Raw genomic sequence first — 18176 nt, forward strand, 5'->3', positions numbered from 1 at the left:
TGGATAACCCTAGATCTAGATTGTTCCGCAATGATACAAAAGAGGATAATGGATATCCACAAATATTTCATAACACTCTCCCCCTTGGATGTCCATTATCGAAGATTGTGCCTCATTAAAACCTTACTAAGAAAAACCCCGTGGGATAAAAATATAGTGAAGGAAAAAGAGTACATCATTCTTCGTAATACGCTTGAGATGCCGCCTCATTAAAAACCTTACCAGGAAAACCCAATTTGGGACAAAATCATGGTCAATGGAAAAAGAGTGCAGCGCGTATTTTCTCCCCCTGATGAATACATAACTGTACTTGAGATCTTCTAGTACCGCAACGATGAATCCAATATGTTTGGATATCTTCTAATATGTAGTAAGTAAAGTATCATCCGTTGATCTTCGACTCTCCCAAGTTGAAGTTGCATCTTCAATTCTTCAGGTCTTCACGTGAACATGTGAAGTGTCTTCATTTCACCATACTTGTGTTTATCTCTAAAAATTAAACTTATGCAGTTATGACTTCTTCTAGAAGTCGTTAATAATAGAAATTGATAATTATTATTTGATCAAACATTCATTAATAGACAAAACTTGACATTATTAATGTCGTTCTTCAATCTCATATGAATTATAATATAACATATGCAATTATATACATTAATCATGGTTCTTCTGGACCATAAGAAACAGTCTCACGCATAAGTATCCCGTTTCTTTAGAAGTTTCATAATTAACTACACGATAATTTTTCTACGTATAGAAATAGTAAATCTCACTAACTCTTATATACTCAAACTTCAGGTTGAGATGTCAATGATGTAGTCACATAAAATTTTCAAGAGTTTGATAATTGTAATATTCAAAAATTTGTAGGGCTGATTATTTAAAAACGTCGTATATAAGTTCTTCAAGAACTCTTCTTACATGATTCACAACATGTTATTAAATCGACGTTTTCAATATTTTCATCACAAGTATAAGCCCATAGGAACATAAGTATTTCTTTCTAATTTTCCATCAAAGTTGTAAATATGTTTTACTATACTTTGAATGAACATTGACATACACCACAATTATTATATAGAAAATAAAGCATGCAATATGATATATAAAAATATGATAAACAACTTATACAATGAGTAATGCATTTACAACTTCGAACATATGCAATGAATAATCTAATAACCTAAGACTCACACATGCATATGAACATAAATAAGACTCGAAATAATGCAAGACACTGTACAGTGTGGATTTTAAAAATCCATATTTCTTTGGACTTCTGGTCCATGATAAACTTTTATTATTATCAACATGTCGACATTAAAATGGACATATATTCCAGATCCCTTATTCACTAGTCCATTATATCATGCATATGCATTATTTATCGGTTCCATCATATACCGGTATCATCATATAATTCTTCAAGGTACAATTTTAATTTGCATGCTATTTTGACAATGATATCTGAATACATTTTTCATTGGTAGCATCATAATTTTTCTTACATCATAGGCCATCTATAATAATAATTCAGATATCTATACCACTTTTAGGGTATTTCATTCACTTTGGTATTTATATACTACTACACTATTAGTGTTAACTACACTATCTTGCCAAATATCATATCTATTAAACAAATCTTTATTTTGGAACCGATCATATACAACCTACACTTCAGGTGTAGTGATTCAAGTACAATTGGCAAGATTTTATCTCAATGTATACACATAATTAATATGACCAAAATGTATCTTCAACGCTATGCAACATGAGTCATAACTGAATACAAATCAAATCATAAATGTGCAACATATCTTGATAGCATATGGACGAAAGTTGGCTAGAAAACATTTTAAATTACCATTATTTATATAGGGATCATCAGTTTGATTAATTTTTGCCAACTTACTCCAATTCTCCCACTAAGTTGGTAAAATATCTCATATATAGGGGTATCACAGTGCTTCACCAACTTAGTATACAAATTTACAATAAAATTCATTTCATGGGAGGATCATAATCAACAAAATTTATCTCTCAGAATAATTATATTAAAACAATCTTTTATCTCTTCTAGAGAGCAATTTTAAATTATTTCTTCATTAACTATACATTGCATAATACATATGTATTTATTATTAAATCTTTCACAATTTGTTCTCTTCAGGAGATCAATAATTCAACATCAATGGGGAGACATATGTTGTGCAGTTGAATTTCCTTCTTTTCTATTTCTTATGTGCTGACATACAATAGCCCCAATCAAGAGAATTGTTATACAAATATAATATATATATATATATATATATATATATATATATATATATATATATATATATATATATATATATATATATATATTTTTTTTTTAATTTCACTAGGTGGTGATCTTCGGGATCACTAGAAACATTGATAGTAACACTAGTTACTTAAAATTTTCACATATAATTTGTACGTGGTGAACTTTTGGTCACCTAATATTTGTCAACATATAAATTATTCTAGTGAACTTCTGGTCACCAATTATTCAGATTGACCAATATATTATCTCTTGAACTTTTCTTTTTAGGAAAAATTGCAAATAATAATACAACCTTTGGCCGGTTCTTTTTTTAATAATATAACCTTTGGATTATTTCTGAATATTACAACCTATGGGGGTGTTCATTTTAAACAGGCAAAACCGGTTGGTAACCTGATTTTACAGGTTACTCTGACACGTGTCATAATTTAATTGGTTTTGTTAATTTAATTTAATTTTAAAAATTTAGTTAATGTTTTTAAATTTTTAAAAGATATAAAATAATAAAAAAAACACTTTTATTATTATTATTATTATTATTATTATTATTATTATTATTATTATTATTATTATTATTATTATTATTATTATTATTATTGTAAAAATAAAAAAAAATAAAACCATCACCCTACCACCACCTTCCCCAATCCCCACCATCCTGCCACCATTTCCTCTCCCTATACCCTGCACAAAGCTCGCCACCTGAGCCAGAAATCGGTCGGCCGATATCCAGCTCACCCACCGCCGGCCAACCAACCTCCTATTACCCTGACTAGGCCGCAACTCTCGCACACACCACCTTCTGCAGCCCTGATTCTACCCCAACTACCCCATCCCGACCACCACAGCCAACCTCCACCACTAACACCAGTGAATATGAACCGCAACCAAACTCCCACAAATCGCAGCCAACGAACCACAACCAAACTCCAACAAACCGTTGTCGTTCCCGATCTTCGCACCAACAGCAGCGAAAAGTCCCCCCACCAATTACCACAAAAAAAATCAATCAATTCCTCTCTCTAATCAAAACCCAACCGAAAACAATCAAAATTTAAATCAAACAAAAAAAAATCTTGAATCAAACTTCAAAATCACCAAGAAAATCAAACAAAACTTTTGGTTAGGGTTTCATTGGATGTGGTGGCGCGACGGGGGAAAGATGAGGTCAGGGTAAGGAGGAAAACATGAGAAGGTGGGTTGACCGCCGAAGCTGGGCGCCGGTCGTAGCGTCGCTGAGGAGTTGATGCGTTTGGGGGAGGGAGAAAAGAGCTGGCTGGGTGGTGGAAGGCGTGGTGGTGGCCTGGTGGGTGATGGGGGAGGGGGTTGGTGAAATTATAATATTTTTTTTTATAATTTGCTTAAAATATTAAATCATAATTAATGTTATAATTAGGCATAATTAAATGTTAAACAGTCTTATTGATTATTAAAAATAAAAAATTATTTATTTATTTAAAAAATTAATATTTAGACCAGTTAAATAACAACACGTGTCATGTGCAACCGGTTTAACCGGTTACAAGTTTTTTGTCTTGTTTAAAATGAACACCCCCAAAGGTTGTAATATTCAGAAATAATCCAAAGGTTATATTATTAAAAAAGAATCGGCCAAAGGTTGTATTATTATTTGCAATTTTTCCTTCTTTTTACACAAACTATTAAAAATCACAATCTAAATATAGCTCAATCTCAATGTTATGTCTTGCCATTCAATTTATTTCATATATTTAACATGAGAGAGCGTCAGCACATTATTTCTTTCATATCAAATGAAACTTTAGGTTTTCATAACGGGAATTTATTAAACCCCGGATGGCCTAATTATTAATTATCACATCCAATCACTTTTGCTTTAGTATTTAAATTATAATCAGTTTTATAATATTGGTGATCACCTTATTAGAGATACTTTATGCATGGCCATGAAAATGATGTGATATAAGTACACCAGTGTGTTTCTTTCTACAATTGGCAAGACAATTAACTAATACTCATACTCCACTGGAGCATTGATTGTAATCTTGATACATGTTAACCTTGTTGGACAACATTTTATACTCTTCTAGAGTACTTTATATAATCATATCACATTTTAATGTATTAGAAATGATCTCTTCAGGATATACATAAAATGTGTCACTTAGCTTTCTCAAATTTGTCATTGTCAATTAGTGCTTCTTTCCTGTTCCAAGGATTCTTATCGTTGTAACCTTTTGCATTACCACACTTCAGGTGTGCTAGTTCAATAGCAACTGATCTTGTCCACCTAGGACATCAACTTAATATATACATTTATAGCTATTATATAGGTAATGACATTTATTCATATCCATCTTCAGGATGGTATCATGCTAAATATTTGATTATCATGTGGCCACCTCTATTAAATAAATTATTGATGTTTAGGCTAGTGTATGTACCAAACTGACCATTAACATATTTAATTATTCATGTGCAAGGATTACATAAAAACAGTGGAATAAACACTATCTCCCCCTAATCCTTGCATATGGGGGTATAAAACTAGTCCAACAATCTTTAAATCCATCTTCTTCTCAAGCCATAAATTCTTTTAGCAATGCATATATCAAACAAAGCAAAGTTATTATTTTTCTCTATCCCAATTATATTAATCTCTTATAAGTGTGGGCATAATAAATATACTTTTAAATAAGTTGCTCACAAGTAATGTCGTGGATTAATTTCTTGAATTCATAACACTATTTCTTGCTCAAATAGCTAATATATGTAATCGTTTTGGTAATTCTCATGAATTTTCAATGAATTATATCAAAATAACATCATGCAAACATGCTTATATTATTATTATTGTTTCAATCTTGAGATTGCTCATTCACTTCTGGGAATGAGCTAATAGTCTAGTTGGGATCAAGGATCTCCACTTTTAACCCAAAGTTGGAATCAAGGATATCCACTCAAAGACCATATAATAATATATCGATTGCTCAAAGTATTTATTTATGTATTTATTTTCACTTTACATACATTGGTTTTGCTTACGGAGGATAATATAGCCAACAACATACCTTAGAAACTATTATTAGACATTTGTAAGTCATCATGTACATGTATGTTTTCATATTATACTTAAGGAAATAAAATTACTAGCAATACACTCCTTGTCTTATTATCCACTTCAAAGTAAATCATAAGTATCTCATATAATAGCGGTGTCATGGTTATTAACCATTATAATTAATTATCAATCAAATCTCTGAACATCTAGTTAGTAAAGAAAGGATTTTCCTCAAATTATCTTTACACAAATACTACAGTACTATAATTCGAGGTCAATAACAAATATTTATGTGGTCAATTAAATTATGACATGCATCATGTAAAGTATACCAATATAAGTAATTTTGTGATCATCAAGGAGTTACAAGTAAGATTAGTCCATAAACTTAAAACACATACTCATTATAATAATAGTTGAGCGTGACCTTATGTAATAGTCAAGATATACTGATGAATTAAATTATATGCTATTTATTATAATTCCTCATAGATACTAAACAATCATATCCTAGTTTTACAGTAATTCATAACAGACGTTGACTAGTTTATAATAAAAATAAAAAAATCTGATGTCATATATAAGAAACATCATATAATAACTTAATCATGCTTATAAAACCATCTATTCTGCAAACAATATACTTGCTCGGTTTTATTTATCTATTTTTTTTTCAATCATTTCTCTCTCTCCAATCACATAATCATGAATGAAAGTAATAGGTTTAATAGAGTACTACAAGTATAATGCTACTGCATACATGGCACAGTTATAAACAAATCGAATAATTAACCACATCAGGTACATAAGATCATGAGAGCAATGCTAAGTAGCCATCACGAGTCATTAGACATAGAATAAAATTGACACATAATGACATCCATAAAGGATTAATAATTGCAACAGTGTTGGGATATAGTTCATGATACATGTGTGTGAATTAAAGAATAATCAAGTACGAGCAACATAGGATACAAGTGTAGAGAATGTTTTATTGATGATTTCCTTCATAAAGCTTGAGAATATAAGTCAACGTCAATCTAGGGAGTAATGGTAGCAACAATATATGTACATCTAGTTTATAGGAGATAATTAAGGAGGATAATAACAAGATATTATCACTAAGATTATGTCAATCCTATTATCAAAATCATGACATGATTTGAAAGATACCAAACAAATACAGTAAATAAACATTGTCTAAAATGAGGCTAAAGGCAAGCGACACGGACTAATATATATATATATATATATATATATATATATATATATATATATATATATATATAAACTATTTAATCTTAAACATGGATCCAATTAGATATAGTAGATGAAATTTGTGCTTAACTATATAATATACTCTGGCAAAACGAAACAACAAACATACATAGATTATGAGGAGGCGTAATGGTCATTATTATTAATTATGCAATTTGAATGGATGAAAACCATTGTCAGCATATAATATTGCCCAAATTAAATCTGATCCAAAATTTTATCTTCAAGGATACTATCACTCAAGAAATTATTATCAATCAAGAAATTATTCAGAACAAATTAATTGATGAAATAATAAATCATATGTGGACCTTTGACTATCAGATCTAATACTCTAGGTAATCCATTCAATCGATTAATCATCAATAATCTAATTCTAAATTCTAATTGTGGCTTACATAAAAAAGGTGTATAACTACTAGAGTATGATTTTAGCATGTCGTCAAAAACAGAAATAAGCGTACCTTTGGCAGCATTAATATTTGCGGTTAATCAATCAAACGAGTCCATCGTATTGAATTTTACGGTTACTTTGATTGCCAATATCGAGATTAACAATCTAAGACTTCCCTTGATATTATGCTCATTTGGTTAGATTTGGTGCTGATAACGTGTTGTGAAATAAAGGGAATAAGAGAAGAATTGAGGATAGAATAAATCTGTGTATCTTATTCCATATGATAAGGTGTATATATACATACAATATATTAGGGTTTGATTGGATAACCCTAGATCTAGATTGTTCCGCAATGATACAAAGGAGGATAATGGATATCCACAAATATTTCATAACAATATACAGGATTATACTGGATTTGTTATTTTTATTTTTTTGACGGGTTGGATTCGTTATGTAAGGATAAGAATGTGGAACAAATAGAAGGTTTGTGTTTTTTTTTTGAAACAATAGAAGGCTTTTATTTGGACAAACAATATTTCTTTTTCATTTTTTTTTACATTGAAAACATAAAATGGAATACGGAGTATGATTTACGGTTACCCATTTGAATGTAGAAGACCGCAGATTGCAAGTAGATTAAAAAAAGGACTTTGGGCTAAAAACAAATTAGTGAGCTTAATTAAAATAAAATGGCTACTGGATTTTAAAATAATAAGCTGCATGATTACTTCAGTCCAATTTGCAAAACTGTCCAATGTGTAGTTTAATTTTTGGATTTTGTTTGAGGTACATTTAAGTGTCTACAGTACTAAATTTATATGTATAATATAGGAGAAAATCCCCGTTCAAAAGCCATATGAACGATTTATGTTTATAAGAGGTTATTCGCGTAATTTCACCAGGTACATTAAGGGTAAACTCGACAAAATGAAATATGGGGGTTAACCGGAGACAAGCGCCGTAAGTGTTCTCAAATCAAACGTCCGTTTTCGAAATGCCACATCTCGTTCTGAAAAACAGGCCCCGTGCTTGGCCCTGCCTAGTTCAGTACGCTTACGCGTGTACGTGTGCTTCTGAAATCGATTGATTTCATTGAGGAATTTGTGAGTGTTGAGGAGGTGGTGGGGGCGGCGTCCAGTTGGCGGCGACTACAATATAGGGCGATAGTTGCATTTAAGTTGGCCGCGTCCGAGGAATGTGTCGCTAGGGTTTCAAAAGGTATGTGTCGTAAACACAGTAATACACCCAGTCCCCTGTATGTTTGTGGAATTTGTTGTTTGTTGTGTTTGAAGTGTGCAATGCTTGCGTAATGGAATTGATTTGTTTGTAATTTTGTCGCTCGCGATATTGAAATATGTTTTTAATTGAATTGGGTATGTATTAATTGTTGCTGGTAGTTTGTTGATTCAAATGTGCAATTGATAGCTTAGATTGTTGGGTTTAATCATTCTCGTGTTTGAATTGTACGATCATTGGTTAATTGATATGATTTTGGTGTAATTTTGATTGTGTCGTGTTCGAATTCATGTTTGTATTGAATTGGGGGGGGGGGTTTCAAATGTTCCGGTAATTGTTGATTTATTTGTGCAATTCATGGTGTAGATTGTGCAATAAATTGTTATATTATATGGGGCAAAACGATGTTGTTGAACTTTAGTTAATAGTAAAAGTTGAGGAATTGATAGTTTAGATTGTGCAATTATGATTGAAATGAAGTGGTTTCAATGGTTGGGTCTGAATTTATATGCAGGCTACTTTGTTTGGCATCAGAGAAAGAAAGAATGGATTCATTGGAGAGTAAAAACCATAACTGCAAAAGGTGCAAAATTGCAAACTTTTCTGAGGTATAACTCATGTTGTGCGTATTATTCAATTACACTAGCCTGTTCAAGGTAATTTGTGTGATTTAGATTAAATTTTCCATTTTCAGGATGGAATACCATGTCAGATGATGAAGCTTTATCCATGGATATTCAAGGTACTTATAAATGTTTTTGTTATAAAGTTAGAATAAGTACATTGTTAACAAAGTAGCAATTTATTATTGTAGGATGACTCTTCAAGTGTTGGTGGGGAGGTGAAAAGGAAAGGTGAAGTGTTGGTGCACCATTTGAAGGCGCGATGTAGGGTAAGTGTTGATTTGCATTAGTAAGTTGACTAGTAGTCGATGTGGATTTTATGTTATAGGATTGAAGTGGTTTGAATTGTATTATGTGTTGATTTCGATTATATGTCATATGATAGTAGTTGTTTGAATGTTGTTATGTGTTGAGTTGGATTTTATGTTATTAGGATAGGGTTGAAATTGCAAAAACCAAAAAGTTTATTTGATTTGTTTTCCTTGGAATTTGTTGGTTAGCCGGCTAATACAAGTTGTTGGATAGAGTCTTTTAGGAGAATTTGCAAAATGTTTGATGAGCAACGTAGGCGATGGATTGGTGAAATGGGGTTTGCAGAGCTATTAAAAATTGGTGGCTACATGAATCTTCCAAGACAGTTGGCGTATTGGTTGATGACTCAAATTGATTCCTTTAACTGTACACTAACTAGCCTAGATGGTAGAGTTTTAAGCTGTTGCATTGGGTGTTAGGTATTCCCAATGAGGGTCTACCTATTCCGACATACAAGTCATTGGATAAAGAAATGTCCGAAAAGGTCAAAATGATTATGAAGACTTATGGTAAATCTTGAAATAACAAGTCTATAAAAACTGGTCGGGAGTACATATACGAGGGTATTCCAGTTAATAGTGAGCTCATTGGTAGGTTGGAAGGGAAATGGGAGGAAGATCAAGCGGAAGAGTTCAAGACAATATTCTTGTTGTTGGCTCTTGAGATGTTGCTATGCCCTAATTAGTCGTCGAGGTTGGCCGCGGATTTGGTGCCCGCTTTAATGTGTGCCTCAAGAGCTGCGGAATATGATTGGTGTTCCCTTGTGCTAAAGAAGCTGATGGAAATTGTAGCTATGTTCGCACGGCGGTTTTACGCTAGTGGTGTTGCTAGTGGATATGCTGGCTGCCTCATACTTATTGTGGTATGTGATTGATTAGGTTGGTTGGTCTATCTTGTACATCATTTACATAAAGTTTTTTAGTTATTCCTGTGCATTGAGTACAACAATAATGTGATACACAGGTTATGTATTTAGATCGACTAAATAGACATCCGGTACAATGGGGGTACTTCCCTAGGATGGAGGTTTGGAACATGGAAGAGATACGTATGGCAATTCGAGAAGATCGTTTTCCAGATGGTGGTGACTTTGGACAGCTCGGGGTAAGATTATTAAAATTGTTAGTGTTATGTGTATTCATTGTTTGGTTGTGATTATTATTCTTTGGTTTCCTTATTAGACTTTGGATGTGGCATACGGTGCAATGCATCCTACGGAAGCAAGAGATACAAATGGACCTGATGGGACATCCAAGGTGATTGATAAAATCTATATAGTTAATTAAATATTTGTTGCTTAAACTTAATTCCATTCCATAACCCTATTGTATTGGGCCTATTAAAAGGATGGAAAACTGGACCCATTCAATTGGGTAGTATGTGGTTAAAAAACTCAATTATAAAAGAATCTATAAACTTAATAGAACATTAAATTTTGACATATGTATGTAAAATATGCCTGACAGGTTGAGCGATTGGGCAGTGGTAGTGTTTGTTACAGGATCACGGGGGCACGAAAAAGGATCCCCAAATGTAAGTGTAAGAGGTAAGGAAAAGTTAATTTAACATAAAAATGTGTTGGTAATGTGCATATTGGTTACTGATTGTTAATCCACAAGTTGCTAATTTAGGTTAATCACTCCTATATATCCAGGTTGGTACCTGATTCTGCTATCTTCAAAGGTGTATCATCCTACTTTGATATCAACAACAATGTCGTCATAAGTAAAGATGTGAAGTGTAGCATAGACTTGAATAAATGAAAGTATTTCATGCAATTCATCAATTTGTTGTGCAGTTGGCTTCTCATTTTTTGTGAGTTGTGAATAATAGGCTGTTTTATAAAAGACTCTATTATGACTGGGTAATTTCCATATTTATTGGGCTGTATTGGGCTATTAGATTCGAGTCAAATGTATTGGGCCTATTAAAAGGATGGAAAACTGGACCCATTCAATCGAAAGTATGTGGTTAAAACACACAATTATAAAAGAATATGTTACGATTGGGAAATTTTCATAGTTATTGGGCTATATTGGGATATTGGGCTGTATTGGGATATTGGATTGGCTACAAGTGAAATCTATTGGGCCTATCAAAAGGATGAAAAACTGGACCCATTCAATTGGGTAGTATGTGGTTAAATAAACTGATATCTGGACCCCATTAAACTTTTTGGCATTTGGTCAACACATTTGGGTATAATTATAGGTTGTGTATTTTTATGGGCCGCCAATATACGTATGATGTTGTTAAATATTAACGTTAAGAGGGTAATCAATCAAATCATTACTCAACTAGTACATTACATGTTAGATTAATATTTCAAAATCTTCAATCAGCTTATTTTGAGCGATGTTTTAGTATTCTATAATTTCTAAATTATACATTATTGTAAATTATTCGTTATTGTAAATTATTCATTAAATATTGATGATATTTGTAAAAACAGCATGAGATACTCCATACGATACTCGTGATTGTAGCATAACCCAATTAAAGTTCCATTACAAACTTCAAGAGCACATACATTAAAAGCTACAAGCTGTCTAGCTTACAACCATAACACTATATCCTTGCTGAAAACCTTAAATACTCTAAAACATAACAGTTGTCTAAGTTAACTACTGGACATTTAGTCCTCAACAATAATCATTAGCAAAAGAAGTAAGAAACTCCATCTTCATGTGCTTGGAGAAGGTGAGCATGGCAATACCGTCCATTCTGTCAGTTTGTGATATTCCATACACAACAAAAGGTTTCAAATAAGCACAAATAAGACGTGCCATATGAATAGAAACCCGAGTTTCAGTTAAAATTATCAAATGAGGCATATGCATCTCTAATGTAGACCTCATTAATGGCAAAAATGTATCCCTTCCCAAATGACGATAATTCCAAACTAGGCAATGTATGCCTTTTTTGCCAATTCCATTCCAAAACCCTAAGTGGTCATTTGAAAGCACTTGGATAATGACCTCCACTTCTCTTCCATCTAGTATGTTCGAGGAGTAGGTTCTACTCTCCATAGAATTATAGACACAACCATAGGAAATGGGATAGTGAAAATTTTAAAATCATTTCTATAACTAAGGATTTTTAAGTGATGATCACCATGTGACAAATTACAACATTCAACAACAGCCGGTATATCCGAAAGGAGGATCTACCATGCTCAGCACTGATTTTGGTAAGACATGTTTGGACCCACATCCTTCCTTATCACCGTGGGTAGAGATGGCCCATCTTACAAATTGCTTTACCCCTCTTGGTAGCAAAGCCATATCGGATAAGTCCGGCAAGTGTATAGGCCTTACCCTATTGTTAGGAGTGATGACTACGAGATCTCCCTTCGGCTTTCTATTTCCTACGATAATTTATGCCACTGATGCAGCTTCAAGGAAAGTTATAGTGACCTTTCCATCTTCAGAAACCATCGGGGAATCAATAACCCCAAGGACACCCTTTCTTTTCCTTGTTTGAATGGAAGAAATGGGAGTACAAGATCGTACCATTTTCAACCCCTTTGTTTTAACAATTTGTGAACAAGGTCGGAGTAATATCTCTTTTGTACAGGGTTTTGGGTTGAATGGTTTAATCATACTAACATGGAGTGCTACTTTTTTGTTAACCATTTTTTCAGTGATGAAGCAACACAATGTTTGGAGGCAAAGGCTTTCAGTTTGTGATATGGATGTGGAAGAGGATGGATAGATATATTTAAGAAACACAGCAGTAGCTGTTGGGTAAAAATGAAATTTTTGGGGGGAGGGGAAATTTGGATATTTTTGGCGAGATTGAGCACCAGCACCAATATTGATTAAGTTTGTATTGGTACACATGTGAAGCATAACAAAAAGCAACCTGCAATTTTCAGTGTTGCAAAATATTTTTGTCCTCCACAAGAGCCCAACTTATTCATGTGACTTGTTTATATTGCCTTTTAGAGTTTGTTTCTATATGAAATTCCTATTCCACTGTGAATATATTATTTTGCAATTATGATTAAGTTATGTTGTTGTAAAAGATGAAAATGATTTAGCTTGTTTTTATTGACTTATGATATGTGGGAAGTTTGTTTTATTGACTTATAAATTGTACGAAGTAGTTTTTTTTTTATAAGAAACGTAGTAGCATGTTTAAGAATGCACAAATTGAATTCAAAAAAAATTTAACATAACTTAGTGGCGCACAAATCGAATTCAATAGAAATCCAATGTAAATATGTTTGATTTGGGGCAATTGAAATAACACTGGGGAATCAGCCCAACAAATAAATTGCAAAGGATCATGTCTAAGAATGCACAATCCAAAGCATTCAATAAGTCATTACAATACACAAATTGCAAAGGATCATGTCGAAGAATGCACAATCAAAAGCATTCAACCAGGCAGTAGAATACGTTACAATAAGTTAGTGATTAATATTAGAAATAGCAACTGCAAGAGGTTATGTCCTAATATTGACAAACAAAAGCCCCATGTACCATTGAGTCAAAATATTGGTACTAGTCAAGTAAAAGCCAAATTGCAATAACGAACCTAAAGTTAGGGGGATCAAGTGAATGTAATGCCTAATGTTGGAGGTTCCATATCTTCCAACTCAACCAGAGCCTTTTCACCAAGTTCAACCCCTTCACCCGCAATCATTTCCGAAACTCCTTTTCTGACGGTGCAAGTTAAAATCTTGTTGTTTATGTCAAACTGAATGGGCATTGTTGCTGGCCACCACCGACTCACATACAATCGTACATCATTTGGGTCTTTAAGACCTTGGACATGTGCACGGGCAAAGTGTAATGTAATGTTCTGAACCACATTAAACATCAATATAAGATACGATGAATCCAACAAGATAGGATAAACACTAACAAAGAATAGTAGCCAAAAAGATAGGATAAACAGTAACAAGATACACATTATCAAAGTGAAGCATCAAAATAATTGAGGCTAAATACTAACACCTTAAAAAAGCCAACAAGAAAATGTATAAACACTAACAAAGTAATCAGCCGCCAAGAAGATTTGATAAACACTAACAAAGTAAAGCAGGCGCTAAGAAGATTTGATAAACACTAACGAAGTAAAGCACCAAGAGAATAAGGCTAACAAATTAAACCAGCCAAGCCAAGAAGTATAATATCGTTTTACTTACGATTTTAGGTTTGTTGATGTAACCTTTGGTGAATGTGCATTCAAAAGAGGGTGTCTTCCACAAACACTCATTGGGCACATACTCCCTTTCGTCGACGTCACTTATTGAACCATCATTCTCTATGAGTACCCAAGGGTCCACTACTGTAATTTCTTTCTCGTCACGCCATATCCTAACCCGATAAAGCATTCCATCGTCGTCCTCTAACACTAATAGGACGCGGACTCTTATTCGTAAACTGCTTGAGGTGACAAACTCCCTTCATCCTTCACTTAAAAAAGTCTCGAATTGCCTCAGACCCTTAAACACATGTCTCAACTGCACAGGGTACACTTTGTTTTCAGTTCCGCGGTGAAGGCTTAACAAACGATCTGTACAATCCCTCTTAATCCATAATTCTTGCACCTCCCTATTCATACGAGCTGGAATACGCTGGTAAGATTTAATATTAGGGCCGTTTTAGTATTACCAATGATGTGCAAGGCATTTAAAAAATCTTGAAGTAGATAATCCGAAAATAAGTGGCCAACTCAACACAGTTGTAAACTTTTGAGGAGTATCGAGTATAAATTCAAATCGCCAAAGTGACATTGTTTTCCTATAACACTTGCATTGTAAATGTAGAAACGAATAATTATGTTTATTGTAATGATATTAACGATACATAAAAACAAGGGGCAAGTGTATTTACATAATACTAACAATACATTAAAACAAGGGACACATTTTTTTTAAAATAATATTAACAATAAATAATAACAAGGACCAAGTTTATTGTAATTATAGGGTAATTGAAAATGTATAGTAAATTACTCAAAATGGTAGGAATAAGGAATACCATTGTTACAGGTACTCTGAAGTATAATTTCCCAAATGAATCCAAAAGTAGGACCACATTCACACCCCAATAAGAATATTCACCTCCAATAAGCACAATCACCCCCAAAAGTAGGACCATAATCACCCCCAATAAGCACAACAATTTCTATTTTTGTCAACAACAACAATTTTCACTTGATTTTTTAGCGGCATATGATTACTGCAGGGGTTTATTTTCCATATTCGTAACTATATACTGAGCAAGCTTCAAAATAGCTATCCAACTTGTAATTAAGCAAGCCAACAGAGAAATTTAAAATTTTATTAAACAGTCGAATGATCCCAAATTAACATATATAAATGTACATATTAAACAGTTTATCCTATTTTAGTGTGTACAAGAATACGAGAAACAAATTAAATTTCCAAAAACCCTATAACAATAGAGTCAAAAGATCCCATTTTAACCCCTAAACAGAGATCAGTAACTAATACCACCCAATTTCATATTCTAAATACCGTCAATCTTCAAATAAATTAGGGCACATCAAACATGCCGGACACGAAATTGCAATTGAAGGCATTAGTGCACGTATGTAATGTAAAAACATTATCAAACACAAAATTGAGCCTCTATATCAATTAACATAACAAACGAATTAATAATCAAAATTTTAAGGAAGTAAATAAAAATCCAACACAATTATTATGTAAATAGATACATGAATAACACAGTGTTGGAACTACATTTATAGAAGAGGAATGTTTAGGATTGGATACATACTTGATCGGAGATGGGTTACCCGGATCTGGCCTCGGCCGGCAAGTAGTTTTGGAATACTCGAATGTGTGTGTGGGGGGGGGGTACGGATGGGGGAGTTAGGGTTTAAAGGAAAGTTGTGAAGGTAGTAAAAAAAAGCAGAAGAAAAGTTACTTTTCAATCCTCCCTTTACACGTGGTCTAAATGGGTGGATAGGGAGAGATGCAATTGTTCCTCCCCTTTGCACGTAGTATAATAGTTTTTACATTTAATAGAATAAAAGGATTTTGATAATGTTAATAAAATAAAATAATTTCATTTAATAGAATTAAAAGAATTTGATATTGTTATCTTGTATAATCATGTTTTATTAAAAAAAATAATAATAATCATGTTTTATCATGCATTGTAGGGAGATGGATATATTTATTTACAAAATTTTACAACCCATATGAAGAAACGGATGATATTTTGAGGGTTATTCACCGGCTCGAAAAGCTTAAAAGAAAGTCAAACACATGGTGTCTCCCAATGATATCCCAAGGAATACTCAATAACACACACAATGGTATCAAAACCAATCTGTACATGACTCGATTTATACCTCAATACCCAAATAGTTAAGTAAATAACCAAAATAAAAAGTTGGACAATTAGAGTCATAAGGTGGGACTTATAAACCTATCGAGTCGGCTAATACTTATTCGCCGACTTGTTAATTAAGTGGGGGTTAAAATCAACAAACCACCTATTGAGTCGCCTAATATATATGAAGTTGACTTTATAGGTTAAAAAGTCGCCCAATATATTCATGAGACTCTATAACTTGACTTATTTAATTAGGTGGTTTACATTAGATGTTCAAAGTCACTTGTACATAAGGTGCAACTCCAAAACCTTTCAAGTCGCCTTATACGTATTGGGAAACTTAATAGGTGATTTTTGTGAGCTATGCTCTCACCTAATGAGTCGCCAAATATATATATAAGGCGACTTAATAGGTTAATCAGTTTCGCCTTATTTGCAGATGAGCCATATGAGAACTCTTAATACAAAACGTCAACCATGAAGCCTAAACTTACATGATTATTGGCCTTCATCCCCAATCCCCACATTTGAGTAGTTTATGTTATTTTATTTGATTTTGTAAAATATTTTTTTTAATTATTTTTGAATTAGCATTATAGATAAAAATAACATTTGTAAAAAATCGTGGGTTGCACGGGACATCAAACTTGTTTTGATTATTTATGAGTGAGTAAAGCATACAACTACTCCCTAAAATCAGCCAAAAGTTGCAGTCACTAAACTCTTACAAGTTGCAAGTTACTCACTACTCAGGTGGTTGGAGGTCATATTTTAGGTAGCAACTTGATATAGCAGGTTAACTCCTTAACTTTCCCTAAACTATTGTACTAATATGTAAACTCCTTAAACTTTGATTTGTTTATTTTTGTGTTTTTAATATTTTTTAATTTAACAAATAACAATCTAATCATACATTTGAAAGTCAATGGGAACACTAAATATTAATTCTAAAACAGACTAAATTTTTTACTTGGACGAAATCTTTTCCTTTGCACTAATAAAATGGTTCATTTGTTTATTTTTAATTTTTTTTAATTAGATGATCCATGTACATTAACATCATAGTAGAAAGAATGGCTTATTCATTGTTCTTTGAAAAAGATGAGCATATTCATTGTTCTTTGAACAAGATGAGCATATTCATTGTGTGCCATTATATATCACATACGAGTACCTATTAGTTTGAATGTTTGATTTATTATACACATTACACTCAACAAAATTTATAATTAGCTGACTTCAAAAGAGAACATAGTACTAAAAATCCCTTATCGTCTCCTTAAAAAAAACCCCTCATCAGATCATCGTAAGAATTTGCAGCTGCGTGTGTTGATTGAAAAAAAACTTAAAATTTCAATTTTGTTGTGATACGATCATGATCAAGAAGAAAGTTTAGAATTTTTTGTGATGTTGAAATTTTGTTTCTTAATAGCGGTTGTCTAATTATATTAGTTAGTGTCTATAAAGTTTTGTAACTAAAAAGCCAAAAAAAAATTTTATTATTTTTTTTAAAAAAACCAAAAATATATAAATAGCCAATGTTTTGTCACTATTATGTACTTCATATTATTTTAAGGGGTCACTAATAGTATCATACATGTATTACAGTATATATATAGGTCTTGATAGAAATTTTTTAAATAATAATTTTTATAAT

General features: G+C 32.6%; 1 protein-coding gene and 1 long non-coding RNA gene across 3 annotated transcripts; one reads left to right on the plus strand and one right to left on the minus strand.

Moving 5' to 3' along the window:
- The first annotated feature begins 7936 nt into the window (after positions 1 to 7936).
- Positions 7937 to 11238, plus strand: LOC145626907 (uncharacterized). 2 transcript variants are annotated; one of them, XM_081679364.1, is made up of 10 exons: positions 7937 to 8244; positions 8777 to 8870; positions 8957 to 9004; positions 9077 to 9154; positions 9413 to 9706; positions 9792 to 10059; positions 10161 to 10301; positions 10379 to 10453; positions 10664 to 10743; positions 10852 to 11238. In XM_081679364.1, exons 6-10 carry the CDS (start codon positions 9919 to 9921, stop codon positions 10958 to 10960), a joined length of 546 nt encoding a protein of 181 aa, XP_081535490.1. In that variant the 5' UTR covers positions 7937 to 8244; positions 8777 to 8870; positions 8957 to 9004; positions 9077 to 9154; positions 9413 to 9706; positions 9792 to 9918; the 3' UTR covers positions 10961 to 11238. The 2 variants fall into 2 exon arrangements, with proteins under 2 accessions (XP_081535490.1, XP_081535489.1); XM_081679363.1 differs by having other exon boundaries at positions 9421 to 10059.
- A 2275-nt stretch (positions 11239 to 13513) lies between these two features.
- On the minus strand, positions 13514 to 14876 carry LOC145626908 (uncharacterized). Its single transcript, XR_014111156.1, has 2 exons — positions 14353 to 14876; positions 13514 to 14006 (listed from the first exon to the last, which is right to left on the minus strand). It is a non-coding gene; the product is annotated as an uncharacterized LOC145626908 (long non-coding RNA).
- Between the last annotated feature and the right edge of the window lie 3300 nt (positions 14877 to 18176).

This window comes from Chenopodium album, chromosome 4 (genome assembly GCF_948465745.1).
Source record: "Chenopodium album chromosome 4, dcCheAlbu1.1, whole genome shotgun sequence".
NCBI lineage: Eukaryota > Viridiplantae > Streptophyta > Magnoliopsida > Caryophyllales > Amaranthaceae > Chenopodium > Chenopodium album.

Excerpts from the sequence above, each read along its gene's own strand:
- LOC145626907 (XM_081679364.1), top strand. The coding sequence starts at position 9,919 with ATGTGTGCCTCAAGAGCTGCGGAATATGATTGGTGTTCCCTTGTGCTA. Across the intron at positions 10,060-10,160 it reads GCTGCCTCATACTTATTGTG|GTTATGTATTTAGATCGACT; the intron begins GTATGTGATTGA and ends TGTGATACACAG. Across the intron at positions 10,454-10,663 it reads GACCTGATGGGACATCCAAG|GTTGAGCGATTGGGCAGTGG; the intron begins GTGATTGATAAA and ends TATGCCTGACAG.